Source organism: Colobus angolensis, unplaced genomic scaffold (assembly GCF_000951035.1).
Source record: "Colobus angolensis palliatus isolate OR3802 unplaced genomic scaffold, Cang.pa_1.0 Scaffold102, whole genome shotgun sequence".
NCBI lineage: Eukaryota > Metazoa > Chordata > Mammalia > Primates > Cercopithecidae > Colobus > Colobus angolensis.
The window spans coordinates 5772311-5788140 of NW_012111142.1; the positions used below are offsets into that span (position 1 = coordinate 5772311).

General features: G+C 40.8%; 1 protein-coding gene across 1 annotated transcript in view; it reads left to right on the forward strand.

Annotated features, from left to right (window-relative positions):
- The window catches only part of LOC105511104 (chromosome unknown open reading frame, human C1orf87), an 81528-nt gene extending 69375 nt beyond the window's left edge, over positions 1 to 12153 (forward strand). The window contains exons 9-11 of the mRNA XM_011941185.1: positions 859 to 938; positions 4463 to 4670; positions 11717 to 12153. Of these exons, the coding sequence (XP_011796575.1) occupies positions 859 to 938; positions 4463 to 4670; positions 11717 to 11877 (449 nt within the window). The 3' untranslated portion in view covers positions 11878 to 12153. The remainder of the gene's footprint in view (positions 1 to 858; positions 939 to 4462; positions 4671 to 11716) is intronic.
- Positions 12154 to 15830: the final 3677 nt, after the last annotated feature.

Here is a 15830-nt window from a genome sequence, read left to right on the forward strand (position 1 = left end):
GTCACCAAGTCAGATGGAAGGTACTGAGTGATCAATGAAGGATACCTACAGTAAGACTTAGAGGATTTCCACAGGTCTTAATGTTTGTTTGTGTTTTGCCTGCATCCCATGGAAATCTCTTCTATTCATGAAGGCAGCAGCCTGCAGCAAGTAGTGCCTGGAAAACAGAATCCACTGGATTAGGGATGAGGCTGTTCAACCTTTTCCCATCCAGTACCACTGACCATTGAAAGGAGCAAGGAAGGAAGATGAGAAAGGTTGTGGGCAGTCCTTTGGATGCACATGTGTGTAAAAGGAGGGACAGAGGTTCTTAAGAGGCAGGACCACAGGAAGACATCCCTTCAACTCCCTAAGTATTAAAGGCCTTTCTTAGGGCCTTGCTACAGGCTGTTGTCTCTGCTTTTCTAGAACTCTCTGCTCTGTGTGCATCACCACCATCATCTTTGCCTGGATAACTCCTCTTCAGTAGTGATAAGTGCTACAAACACAACTAAAACCAATCCTTCAGGTTGCGAATTTGTGTCACTTCCTCCAAAACCCCCACCACTGTTACCCCTGCCCCAAATAAGTTTAAACACTTTCCTACTTTCTCATATTTTTCTTTAGTTTTATTTATAGTAACTTGTGACTAAATAATAATTTAGAGTCATTATTTAACATCTACTTCCAAATCTGAGGTCCACCAAGGTGGGAACCAGGTTTTTCTCACTCATCAGAGTGTTACCATTACTTAACCCAGTGCCAACCACAGAGCAAAGCCTCCATTTTTTTGTTGTTGTTGACTGGTATATATGTATGTATTAAATGAAGAGACGAAGCTAAACCCTTCCATTTTTTTTTTTTTTTATTCTTGTTCAGGGAAGAATGAAAAGAAAGCCCCAGCCCCTCCAATGGAGCCTGAAGTCCCTGAGATGTCTCAAAGCAAAACTGAACATATGGTATGCACCTGGGGCATGTAGAGTTTGGGGGAAGGTTTTCACAGATACTTGGCCTTTTCTCTGATGCTGGATGGGGCTCTCTCCTGTGGGTTTTTATTTTCTCCCAAACCCTTGATGTCAGACTATCTTTGACTTCAAGATTCTCCTTGGGCAAAGAAGGAGGCAAAAGAACTCGAGTGTGGGTTAGTTTCTGTCCTTGCTGGTTTGCAGAGACCTATTGCCATCACTTGGTGATGGGCCTGCCACCTGCCCCAAGAAATTAGACTTGTAGCACAGCACACGTCTGGGTGTCCTTCCAAAGCTTGTGACCGATTCACAAACTGCCATGAAAATAAAGAGTGGTTATGAGATCTATTTTAACATCTTAATTCCAACTTCCAGAAACTGAGGGTGACCTTTTCCCCAGACATCACATTTTAAAATGTAATAGCCTCTCTGATTAAAGAGAAGAAAGAAAAAAAAAATCTGGCAAGCAGTTAAAACCCATTTTAATATTCCCAGCATTTAGCCAGAGGAAGTTGTAGACAGAATTGAAAAACAGCCTGAGTTTTTCTGTTGTTGTTTTTTAAATGCCCGGATTAGAACATAATTCATCTTAAAATGACGGGAGGCCTCCTCATGCACTTCACACGTTGAAATATTTTAGAAAATAGTACCCATTTTGGCAAGCCTCTTGCCATGCAAGAAACAACAGCAAATGCTTTTCTCCTTGAGTGTTAAGTCTGTTGTGAATAAGATTATAAAAAATATACTTTGCTCTTTTATTTTGCCTCTTGTTTAAGGAATTTATTGCATCTCTGTGATAATTGATTCTTCTCACATTCCTGTACAAACAGAATTGATTGTCCCACTTTTTAGAAAGGGAAATTGAAGCAGGGGTCTGGTAAAGCAGTAAAGCAAGTTTCTTATTGTCCCTGAGGAAATCATTCATTCATTCACTTATTCATTCATTAAACATGTCTTGACAACCTACTGTGTGCCAGTCACTAGCCAGACCTTAAGGATACATTAAAAACTATCTCACAGGCCCAGACTCTGGATCTCTGGTAGAGATAATACTTGAAGCAGACATAGACAACATCCAGTAGGAGTGCTGTGATGGGTTGGGGAGCTACAAAGATTCACACCTTGCCCAGCCTGGGGCTGTTGGGGAAAGCTTCCCACAGGAAGTAAACAATTAGCCAAGTCTTGAAGAATGAGTAAGAACCCAAACAATCAAGGCATATATGGCAAGAAGGGCTTTTAGAACAGAGGTAACAGCATTATAATGGTATAATGCAAGAAGGTATAAAACAGCTTCAATTTTTCAGGTTTTTTGTGGCCAAAGAAGAAGATACGTATATAGGACTAAAAGAAGATAAGCTGGAGACATAAGCAAGAACTAGAATATAAATGGTTTTGTGTGCCAGGCCAAGGAATGTGAATTTCATCTAGATACAGCAGGACCAAAACAGTGACGGATATGTTAGTTACATTGTTAGTTACTTGCTTAAGTCTGATTCAGATCCCTACAAATCTCCCCTTTCCCTTGTCTTCAGTGGTCAAAGACAGAGTGTTGAACTATCTAAAGAAATATAAAACTACTTAAAATTAATTTCTCAGATCCAAGGGCACCTGTGATCTCTCTGAAATTATCCATCAAAATGTATGCAAACGTGTATTAGTCTGGTCAGATTTTCTAAAGCTTTCATCTGATTTCTAAAATAGTCCAATGCTCTAAACAAAGTATAAGAATCACATGATCGAGACCATCCTGGCTAACACAGTGAAACCCTGTCTCTACTAAAAACTTCAAAAACATTAGCCGGGCGTGGTGGCAGGCACCTGTAGTCCCAGCTACTCAGGAGGCTGAGGCAAGAGAATGGTGTGAACCCAGGAGGCGGAGCTTGCAGTGAGCCGAGATCGCACCACTGCACTCCAGCCTGGGCGACAGAACGAGACTCCATCTCAAAAAAAAAAAAAAAAAAAAAAAATCACTATTCTAATTTGCTATATAAAAACTTTCTGCTTTTCCCAAAATTGATTTTATCAAAGTAGAATTCTTTTTATAGGAATTCCTTAAACTGTACTGATTGTTTGTCATCCATGTGGGTACAATTTCATATAGTATTCCATGATCTCAAACAAAAGAATTCTTTACATTCCCCAGCAGCAGCTTAATCCATGTTTGTTAACCAACTCAGAATTTGGCTTCTTATTGCACTTACAATTCTTTAGGTCTTTGGGATTCTCACAGCTTATATATGAGAAGTTTGAGACAAAGGTACAAAATTGGAAAAATTCAGATATTTGAAAGTTGGGGGAACACAGATGGTATACAAAAGTTAGAGGCATAATTTTATGGTGAATTAGTTAGGAATATTTACATTGCAATGAACAAAACCAGCTCTACTAACTTAATTTATTGGAAGAATAGAGAAGCGTATTATGCTCCCAAAGGACAGAAATACAACAATGAACTAAAACCAGAGACTCTAACACCATCAAGACTTCCTATATCTTTTTTCTTCTCTCTGTTGTCAGTTTCATATTCTCTGTCTTTCTTTCTCAGCAGACAAGCTTTCTCTCATTTGCAGTACACAAAAGGGAAAACCTGCTCGAGTTCCAATATCTCACACAGAATCACCTCCATTTTTCTCTCACAAATAGTACCAAAATTCCTAGACAATGGGTTTTTGGCTCATTTTGCAGTAGATGCCCAGTCCTAAACTATGCAGATAGAACATGGCAGTTCTTTCTACAGCCGTGTGGATCAGCAGGAAGGGCGATTTCTGCAAAAGGTGAGGTGGGCAGATCAAATAATAGATGCCCACTCACTGCACATGGTAAAAGTCAGAATGCCTTATATGGCACTGCTGGGACTGATGTGTCTATTTAATCCTTAAACACCTCTATTTGATATCGGCAATGAGGTTAGGACACTAAGATGAGCTAGCCTTTATGCCCTGCTTCTAGTCTTAGGTCTACTATAAGATATGTGTGATCTTAGTAAACCCCTTGTACTTTCTGGGCCCCAGCCTCCTTTGCTAAATGAACAGGACTGGCACACTAAGAGTGCTTTAGCATCCTTTAAAATGGACCCATAAGCCTAAGATAATATCACTATTGTTTCGATCATCTTTTGTCAAAAACCTCACACTCATGACCCAGAGGTATTTCTATCAAGAAGTATGAGCATTGTCTGAAGTCTACCCCCTGCAGACCCCACTAGTACAAAACAGAGTAGAACATCATGAAAAGCCTCAGTCAGTTACAATGTTCTTTGCTTCATGCAAGTCAAAAATGAAAACTGAATAAACATCATGATGTCACCCTTCTCTTTAGACACACACACTTAACATGTTTGTATCCAAGATTTGGCAGATACGATCTTGTGGCACTGAAGATTTGAAGCTCGTCCTCTTAGCTTTCCAAAGTCAAACCTTGCAATAAATCTTGCTAGTTGTGTGGCCTCATCTTTGGCCAAGCGACTGGAGAAGCTCTGGGTGGTGAATGTGTTGCCAATGCTTTCATTGTTTTGGTAGAAAACTCCAGAAGAGGAGCTGCAGCCAGAAAGCTCTCCTGCTGAAACTTCAGCCTACAAAGATCCTCTGAAACCTTTAAAGATCAGGCCAGTCTCCCAGCCCTTCGTGAATCCAGCTGTGAAGAATGAGGCTGAAGAATGTGAGACGTGGATAGACAGGTTCAGGAAGCTGGAAAATGCCCTCTACCTGTGTGATCTGAGTAACACAGGTGAAGTATGAATTGTAAAGCTGGTATAGCTTTCTATTTGTGCTCTAGTTTAAAAGTAGGCACCTCATTTTCTTTTGCCTCTTGAACAAATGATACAATTAATGTATAAATCATGTGCCCTGCACTGTGCTGAGCACAATCTGGAAATACGAAGACGAATCAGAGGGGAATCCCATACCAGGTTGCTTATAATTTCTTTGTGTTCCCAATGCTTCCTACCCTACTTCCAAAAAGTAAACCCACCATCCAATTTTATAATTCTCCTGATTAAAACACCACAGAGACACCCCACTGATAAGAGGATGAACTCCCAACTCCTTAGGAAGGCAAAGTCTGGTCCCTATCCATCTGGCCAATCTTTTCTCCTACTATTGATATTCTCTCAGCATGTCCTGCCCAGTCATAATGAATAACTTGCCTTGCCTCAAGCAGGCCTTGTCTCACACATGCCTGTGCCATTTATAACTCCCAGTCTTTCATCTGAGCTCTTTGTTTCCTCTCTACCTACCCCACCCCCACCAACTCCCCATCTTGTCCCCCTAAACATCTTTTATGTTTGAATTCAAACACAATTCCCCTGAGACTCCCAGACAGATCTAGGTCAACTTTCCTGTGGCTTCTTAGGATTCTTTAACATCCATCATCATATGCAACATATTGTATATTTTTATTTGGGGACTTATTACCATCTCACCAGTAGACTATATTCCTTTTTTATCCCTGGCACCTTACACAGTTTTGTTTTGAGAAAACAAATACATGAGCCAATGTGTGTAAATAACCAAATCCAAGATAAATGGTGATAAATGCTGTTAGAGGATGCTCTGGGGGCATTCAGAGAAAAGTGAATTTTTTCCTGGTGGGGTCATTATGGAAGACTTTGTTAATGTTAAATTGATCATTAAACTTAAAATGCAGTTTGGTCACAAAGGAATGAAGTAGACTTTTCTGGCAAAGATGCAAATGCTGTGTGTGAGGCTCAGTGCAGGGTACTCAATATAGGGGTTATTAAAAAGAATATTAAATGATAAAGATGGAAATAAAGAATGGGGCCAGATATTGAAAGATTTTAAATGCCAGATCAAGGAATTTGGAGTCAATTCAAATATAATGAGAGCACGGAGAGTTTCTAAGCAGAGGAGTGGTGTAATGAAGTTGTACTTCAGAAGGATCCTTGATGACTATGTGCAGAATGAAGGAGAAAGTGAAATAAGGGAAAGTGGAAAGGAAAGAGAGAATGAGGTCTAGAACCAGGTCTGAGTGCTGGGAAAAGAGGGAGCAGATAGAAAAGCACATTGTCCCAAACTGTCTTATTTACTTACATACTGTTTTTCATGAAGAGTTGGTGTACACATTAGTACTATCTAGAAGTAATCATATGACAATAGCAATGTCTGTCTTTTCATTCTCTTTGTGTGTTTTTGTTTTACTTTGAATTTCCAAAGCAACTTAATTCTAGACCACAGGAAGTATAATTGCCATATAAAATCCAAGGACTCTTAATAATTATACCAAAGAGAAAAAAAACCTGAAATTTTTAATTGAAAGATTCATCTGGTTGAATTATAAAGTTATTTATTAAAAATCTGTTATGAGCCCAGCACTGTGTTAGAGGCTGAACCAAGAGGAAAACCGGAATGGATGAGACATGATCTCTGGCCTCAAGGAGCTTACCTTTAGGTAAGACACAGAGACCGGCAATAGTTCAATGCCAGTAAACAAACAAAATTTAAACACAACATTAACTATTACAAATGAAGGCACATGGCTAGGCATGGTGGCTCATGCCTGTAATCCCAGCACTTTGGGAAGCTGAGATGGGAAGATTACTTGAGCCCAAGAGTTTGAGACAAATGAAGGCACAAATAAGAGTTCAAGAGTCAAAAGAAAAGTGAAGGTATGAAATGAGGCTCACCATCCAATGCGAGGCTGGGGACCCAGAGAGGGGAGAGAGAGAGGGACCCAAGGGAGAGAGAGAACTTGAGCTGAGACTTCAGGTAGAATTTGGATAGTTGGACAGGTCATCCCGAGTTTGAAGTCACCTCATTCAAAAGTTAGAAAGTGCAGATGAGTATGATAGAGAAGCAAGTAGCAAGACAGGACTAGAGCTGCACGTTGGACATACAGTAAAGTTGAGAACCTATTATGAACCCTGAGGGATAGGATGAGGCTTCATTCTCTACCCAGTATGCAAACATACATGCAGATGAGGGCATAATGCAAGCTGAGATGGATGATTTAGGGAAGGTACTGGAGAGAAGGAGATGAAAAGTTTACTGAAATAACCCTGAGTCTGGGTATTCATACCAGGGCTATGAGAGTGGTGATGAGGTTACAAGCAATAACAAAACATTTTTAAAAAATGACATTTGGAAAGAAACAAATGCTTACTTGTGATAGTGGATAATGGATCATAAACTTAGTTGCTAAGACACTCTCCAAAGACTGGGAGCTTTCTCATGCTTCTGAACCATTCTAAGGAAAAACGGAGTTTGTTGACTTTGGAGGCAGATTCCGACAGATTTGAAATGCCTTTCTCATGGCCTCTTCACTATTTATGCCTGTTTTCTCTGTTTCCATGAAATTCGTTAGTTCCTCAACAGCCAAGGAATGTGTCAGCCAGATCTGGGAAAATCTACAACCGTCTTTGATGAGGAAAGAGGATTAACTGAGGTCACTTTGTTGGTTTATTAACCCACAGTACTTAGCAGACCACCATAGCCCCATTCTAGATGCTGAGCAGATGATACCTGCTTTGCCCATGGATGAATCACTATTCTTTATTATGTGCAAAGAAATATGTAGGCCAGCATGTTCTTCATCCAGGATGAGGACAGGCCATCTATCATCACATCAGTGCTTCTGGGAACCTACTGTGCTTGTTCTCTAATGGGGGTTGTCAACAAAATAGCCTTGAGGAGAAGGGATAAGGAATGACTATGAATAACTGGTCGTGTTTTCTAAAGAAAAAAAAGAGTGGTTAAGATAAATGTCTGGGTGAATGTTGCATTTGGAATTTTCCCAGTGAACTAAAGGCTAAATAGAAAATGTTTTAGAGTTCAAGGAGGGAGAATGCAATGAGAGCCTTAAAGAAATTTCTCTGCATGAGCCTGGACTTTACATACACTACATCACTAAATCCTCATATCAACAACATGCTGAAGGGATTAGTATCCTTATTTACAGAGGAGAAAGCCAAACTCAGAATGATAAAATAATAGCCAGTAGGATGAGCCATAATTCAAGTCCAGCTCTCCGTGAATCTCCACTGCACCAAGTCCCATGACCTACTAGAAAGAGCACACGATTTTGCTTGTTTTTGTATCAGAAGATTTAGATTCAAAGCCAGACTCCACCAGTTGTTGATCCATAAAAGCCGGTCTCTTACATTCTCTTCACCTGTTTCCTCATCTATAAAGTAAAACTGATAATAATAAAACATACATCCCGGATTTGAGAAAGGATCAAGTGAGATAAAATATTGAAAGTTCTTTGTGTACTGTACAATGAAGTTGATGTTAAAAAGGTTCTTATGGTCAGGTGCAGTGGCTCATGCCTGTAATCCCAGCACTTTGGGAGGCCAAGGTGGGTGGATCACCTGAGGTCAGGAGTTCGAGACCAGCCTGGCCAACATGGTGAAACCCCTGTCTCTACTAAAAATACAATGAGCCAGGCGTGGTGGTGGGCACCTGTAGTCCCAGCTACTCAGGAGGCTGAGGCAGGAAAATCGCTTGAACCCAGGAGGTGGAGATTGCAGTGAGCCAGGATCATGCCACTGCACTCCAGCTTGGGCAACAAGAACGAAACTCCATCTCAAAAAAAAAAAAAAAAAAAAAGGATTCTTATTATTTCTTTGATTTTGGTTCTGGTTAGAAAAGACAGGCTTTCCAACACTAAGATGGATTGTAAGGGCTATTTTATGCAGCTGTTCTGGACATCCCCTAATGACAGAGTAAATTAGACAGATACAAATTTCATTCAGTGGACTTTTTGTTTGACTCTAGGAATCTTCTATCAGTGGTAAAGCTTAGAAGATAGAAAATACTACTGTGATTCCTAGATGTATTTTTTAACATAACTTTTAATTTTTAATTAAAATATAAACTAAACTAAATGCCATGTATTTTAATAAGCAATTACATATATAGTATTTATATGTTTTTTAAATAATGTTGATGATATAGTTATTATAATTATCCTATAGTAAAATTTCACATTATTGAGTGCTTACTAGTACTGGATACTGTGTGAACTTAATATTTTATTGATTTTTGCACAATTTAATTACCCCTATATTCTCTTTTTTCTTTCCCTCTTTCTTTCTTCTTTTGACATTTATTTATTTATTTATTTATTTATTTATTTATTTATTTATTTGAGACAGATTCCTCACTCTGTTGCCTGGGCTAGAATGCAGTGGCATGATCATGACTCACTGCAGCCTCGACCTCCCAGGCTCAAATGATCCTCACACCTTAGTTGGTGCATGCCACCATACCTTGCTAATTTCTTTTTTCTTACAGTCATAAACTTATTCCAAATCCATGTCTTATATTTCCAGAGGCAGGGTGAGGGGAAATGGCCAAAGGAAGCAAACCTAGGCAGGACTGAGAGCAGCCATCCTATCCAGAGAACTTCGAAAATGCAATTGACCAACTCAAAGAATGAGGTTTACATAAATGAAAGAACCACTGTTCTAAAGAGAGAGATAAACAATAAATAGGCAATGAACAAACCAGAACAGAATAGAAAATGAACATACTGGAATAGAACAGGATAAATTAGGACCCCAACTGTTGTGGCCTACAGTTAAGAATAACCACTAGAGAGTAGTTGAGAGGGTGGTACCATGCTCAATAGTACTTGCACATTTTGAAATAAGTCATAGTTTGTATCTTAAACTGAGATGATAGGTGTCTACCACTACCCAACTCTAATGGACTAGTAGTGGCTTTCTGCAAAATGACAAGGCACTGCCTCTGGATTCTTTAAGAAAGAATTTCACCATCACTCTTACAGTTTGCACACACAAAGAAGAGTAAAAGAGGCCAGGCACAGTGGCACATGCCTATAACCCCAGCACTTCAAGAGGCCTAAGGGGGAGGATTGCTTGAGCTCAGGAGTTTGAGACCAGTCTGGGCAACATAGTGAAACTTCATTGCTACAAAAAATTTAAAAACTTAGCTAAGAGTGGTGGCACATACCTGCAATCCCAGCTACTCATGAGGCTTAGGTGGGAGGATCACTTGAGCACAGGAGATCAAGGCTACAGTGAACCATGATCGTGCCTCTGTACTCCAGCCTGGGCAACAGAGTAAAACCCTGACTCAAAAAAAAAAAAAAAATGAACCCTACTTGAAGCAATCTCTTTCCCCTCATTCCATAATGTACTGTAGTGGTTAACCTTAGGCAGTCAAGAGACTTGCAGTCTCTAGGCTTTAGTTTCTCCCTCTGTGAAATGGGTTATTGTAAGGATTCAATTAGTTAATATTGGTGAAATGCTTGGAGCAGTTCCTGGGACATAATAAATTTTATATTTACATATTGGTTATTATAATTATTATTGTTGTATCCCAGTTAATTTTCTGCATAACTTGTCTCCCCCATGGGTCAGAGATCTTCCAGAGGTAACAGAATAATTCTCTAAATCCTCTGTATTCCCAAGCACGGTATCTGACACATAGAAACTTGCAATTAGGGGCTTATGAGTGAGTTATTGACCTTCAGTGACGCCGTGATCTACACTGCCATTCCTCCCAACAGCCATCAAAATCTACCCAATCTTAACGTGGAAAGCTTACTGACATTGGTATTAGCATATATAATGTGTGGGCACCAGAGCACATCCTGCAGTCATACACATTACCACCTCTATTGTGCAGATTCAAACTCTGAGCTATGAGAAGCTAGATGCTTTACCTGTGATTGCACAGCAAGCTGGAGGGAGTCACAGGACAGTCAATCCTCTGCATCTTTGTATTCTGCAGCTACAGGCTCGACCAACTGCATATCAAAAATATTTTAGAAAATAGAAATAAAATATAATGATGTGACGACAAAAAACAATAAGAATTTTAAAACACAATACAACAACTATTTACGCTGTATTCGCATTGTATTAGGTGTTACAGGTAATCTAGAGATGGTTTAAAGTACATGGGAGAATGTGGATAGGTTAGATGCAAATACTACTCCATTTTATATCGGGGCTTGAGCATCCACGGGTGTAGGTATCACTGTTGGGGAGGGGAATATCACCGACCCAATCCCTGCGGATACCAAGGAACATCTATAAATACATTTAGAGAAATACATTTTAAAATTAAGTTGTTTAATCCCTGCATGCTTAGGAGCGTGTTTGGAGACTTTAACAAGATAAAATGAACTCAAGACAATTAGAAATTACTTCTTCTAGGCACCCCCAGTGTTTCAAAAATTGGCCTTACAAGTTTTTTTTTTTTTTTTTTTTTGAGACGGAGTCTGGCTCTGTCGCCCAGGCTGGAGTGCAGTGGCTGGATCTCAGCTCACTGCAAGCTCCGCCTCCCGGGTTTATGCCATTCTCCTGCCTCAGCCTCTGGAGTAGCTGGGACTACAGGCGCCCGCCACCTCGCCCGGCTATTTTTTTGTATTTTTTAGTAGAGACAGGGTTTCACCGTGTTAGCCAGGATGGTCTCGATCTCCTGACCTCGTGATCCGCCCGTCTCGGCCTCCCAAAGTGCTGGGATTACAGGCTTGAGCCACCGCGCCCGGCCACAAGTTTTAAAGCTACAAAGAAAAGCTTAAATTGCTTTAGAATTTTTCTGTGAATCTTATTGGATCCCATCTTGTTCTCTCTCCCCTGAAATCACCCTCAGACTCTGAAATCTGTAATGCATACCCACGAGTACCAATACTTTTTAAGATGCCACTTGATTTTTAAGAAGCTTAAAGTTGCAAAATATTATCATTTAGCCTTTACCTGGAAGTCATTCAAGCTAATATATAGTTTTCTCTGTTTTCCCTCCGTCCTCTTTAAAAAACCTTCCACCTACCCAATCCAATCACAGGAGTTCTGGAGAAGGAACGAGCCAGACGCCTCATTCACAACTACAATCTCATTTACAACCTGTCCCTGAGCCCTCGGAAAATCGACCAGGCCTTGCGCAGATTCCGTTTGGGAGAAAATATGCTCTTGGAGCCAGCACTGCGGTACTTAAAGGAGCTATGATAACAAGCCCATATTGTGAGAACAGATGTTTCCCTTATCTCCCTTTTTACCCAGACACGTGTTTCTCCCCAGCCTGAGTACAGTGGCGGAGACATTGTCAGAGTGCAGGCCGATGCAGCTATTGTAGATGCTTTTGATTTGGACTTGGTTTCTGGCTATGATGCTCGCTCATAAGCAGCTCAAAGTGATCAGAGGAAACCTAGTTTTATCTTTTGATGTGGCAAGAACCCAGCTACTTAGAGTCTCCTTCTGTTTTAATAAAGCTTATTATTAATACTACATGTTTGATTTTTTCCTACATTGCTAATCAAACTATGTTGTTTCAAAGCCCACAATTCCACATAGTAAAAACCATGTTACATGTTGCCACTTCCCCACAGTGCCTGGAACCTAGTAGACCTATAAACATCGTTTTTGGAGAGGTAAATCATCCCTTCTCCTGGTCATTATTCTAGGAAGGATTTCCACATTAGAAGACAAATAAAAGTATTACCAATACACTATCTTAATCTTAAGCAGTAGAAGAATCATTTCAAGTGAGGTTTTCTGAACAACTCCAATATTTTCAGTAGTACAAAACTAAACAATGTTACACTGTCTCCAGGGATATTTTCCAAAAGTCCCAGATAGAAGTTTTGAGGAAGGACTTCTTGGGAAAAAGGGTTTTGGGAATAGGTAACATCCTCTGCTCTGCCTGGACAGGAAAACCAGGCAGAACTTTCCATCAGTTCCCATAGTTCTTCTGTTTTTAACATCCCCCCTGACTTTGCACCTCTCACATAGTACACAGTTACACACATGTCACACCACACTGGTAGCATGAGCTCATTGAAGAGACACTGGCCTGGAGCTTCAGAGAAAATGTGCTCCCAACACCATCACTAATACCGGGTGATCACAGTACTGAGTTTCCAATCTGTGTGCCAGACAAAATGAACAAGTTAGGTCAAGGGGAAAATCAAACAGAAAGGCCTCTGAGCATCCCTTTCTATCCATTTTATAAAAATGAGGTGCTTCATGTACTCTTATAGATAAGATCTCAAGAACAAAACTATTTGGATCCACTAAAATGCTCTCTAAGGCTCTCCTAGTCTGACCTGCTTTGGTTTTTATAATCCTTGGGTTGTCCAGAAAAATGAGTCTTGAAGCCGACGGGCTACCCTTTCTAGAACCCCTTGGACTTTCTAGCTGCCTTTTAGGTCAAAAGAGTAAGCAAATAGACACAGCTTTCTCATTCAACCAAAATGCCAAGTAAGGATAATTAGAATAGTAGGTCAAAAAATTTAATATGCCTTGAGCAACTATTGTGTTTGAGGAACCTGACATATTTTGTTTGATCTATCTCTGACAATTGAATAAGACAGGTTTCACCTCTCTGTTTCACAAATGAGGAAACAGGCTCAGAGATGTGAGGACAAGAAAGCTGTTGGGTTGTGTCAGTTAACATCTGCTAGAAGGTTCATGCTTCCTGTGAAGGACTGGTCAAATGATACTGAGAAGGTCTCACTTTACCCTTCATCTCTGGGAGTAAGTGAGTTGGAGGGGCAGTTCGGGTAAAAGAAGTTCCTAAAGCTGAAGTTGGGGTTATTAGACAAAATCATAAGGTCCTGAACAACAATGATTTTCCCTTGCCCAATTCTTAAGTGGGGTAACCTTTACCAGATCTAGATCCACAGTCACCCTACCACCCCGCCCCCCATATTTCCACAGAAAGTAGAAAAAGAATAAATAGGCACCAAAATCTGGCTCTTGCAGTTAGTGGGTGGTAGCCTTGACAAGTTGCTTAATCCCCCTGGAGTTCAGTTCCTTCATCTATAAAACAGAAGCAATCGCATCTGTTTGTAGGATTGTTATAAACATTGAAAGCAATGCCATTTGGACAGCTCTTTGCATGTAATAAAGATATACCCTTTTTATGTCCCTTCCCTTAGCTGCTGAACATTCAGGAACCTTCCAAAGAACTTTGAACAATGGTCTGTGTGAAATGGCATAGGGAGGTCAGGCCACTACTACAGCAAGAACAAATTTTGAGATGTGTCTGCCTTCTAGAGTCAAGTATCAATTGCTTTTGCATCATCTCCTACCTGGAATTCTCCACTGCTTTACCCCAAGGGTTGTGTGTGTGTGTGTGTGTGTGTGTGTGTGTGTGTGTGTGTGTCTGTCTGTCTTAAAGAAAAAATTATTCTGACTCTTGTTAAAATCATAAGGCAGGTTTTACTCAAAACTATCACAATAATTATAGGAACCACCACAATGGAATTTTGCAGTAGGGGAGAGATATTGGGCTCAACTCTAAATTCAACAACAAAAAGTAGGAATTGATAGACAAGGAGCATTAGGGAGGGATGTTGGTGGATGGAAAATTACTAAGTGCTAGGAAGTCATTATGGTTCACAATATCGTTATGATCTCTATGGTGGAATTTCATGGTTTACTTATAGAAAGTCTGTTACTTTTCTCCCTTTTTTCTCAGAGCTGTGTCATTGTGAATTTATAATAAACACTGTGTTGGGAAAGTCTGGTATCAGTCACCAGTGTCCTCCAAAAAAAACCTTCCTACATGGGTGTCTGTGGATAGTGGACTGGTTAACCTTCAGTGTGCTCTGGAGATGCTTGGTGTCAATTAGGTATGTCCCAACTCCCCCAAAAACCTCAGGCTTTAAGGATGGAAAGGGCACAGAATGACAGTGGCAGGTTCTTATCAGCTGGGCAGACTATTTCCCAGCCGTGTGGCCCTGAACAAGTCACTACTTACCCAAGAGCATCATTCATATTAAATGAGATAATGCATGCAAATTGCCCAGCACTATGCCTGGCACACAGACATGCTCTATAAGGGGAAACTAGCTTATTTTAGTCCTCTATGGGATTTCATTTTACCCCATCCAACGGGCCAAATGGTTGAATGTCTTTTCCAGGTACAGACATCTTCCAAGCCCACAGATGGTTCACCGACTGCATGGTCCTGGAGGGCACAGAATATGTGTTCCACATTCCTGCCTCTCATTCTCTATCCTGTATTTACTCCTCAAAGTGAACCAACGAGGTTGGCATTACCATGCCCATTGTACAGGGGAGAAACAGAGGCTCAGGGCAGTGTATGTACTTGCTTAAGGACTTACAGCTGTGAGTGACTGAGCCAGGATTAGAACCCAGTCTTGCATAACTCCAAGTTCCTCAATGCTGTTGGCCACAGTTAGAGCAAATAACCCATACAATTCTCTTTAGCATGTATGGTGTGTCGCTCCCAGCAAGTCTGGAGGTGACTGCAAGCCAGGAACAAGATCTTCCCGTCTTTGTGACCAGCGCAGAACTCAGACGCACCGCCGAGTGGGCACCTGGCAATCATCTGCTAAGGGGAGCCCCCACAGGTACATTTTGAAAACTCAACGGCTTTTCGCCCTCTTCTCATCCTCCAGCTTCATCATTGCCTTCTGGGAACTGGAACAAAGGTGGTTTTCAGGACTCTGGCACGGTATGTTCACACCACCAGAAGCACAACTGTAGAGATGGTGCAATCCAAAGAGTTTGCTAAGTGCTTGCTGACTCTTCTGAGGAATTTCCCAAGATCATTAAGAGAAACAATAACAGGGGGTTTGATATTCTAATTGGGATCAGAAATTGGACAGCTTTGGAGCTGGCCAGAGAACTGTGAAGCTCTGAAAACAAATGCTCTCCTTTCTTCTCTCCCTCTCTTCACTCCCCTCTCTTTTAAGAGCCTTTCAGCTACAGTTCCAATGCTCCTTAGCAACAAAGGCGGGGTTCCCAGAGTCGGGTGTGCCTTAGGAATGCCAACCATTTCCCTCATTAGCATTCAGGGGCCCTCATCTGCCTGCACAGTTGGCCACGGGACTGTGCAAAAGGCAAAGTGGCTTGCGGGAGGCCCAACATCAAGCGTGGTTTGTTGGGAAATGGGAAACCTCCACAAAGAGTTTTCAAACAAAAGGCATCAA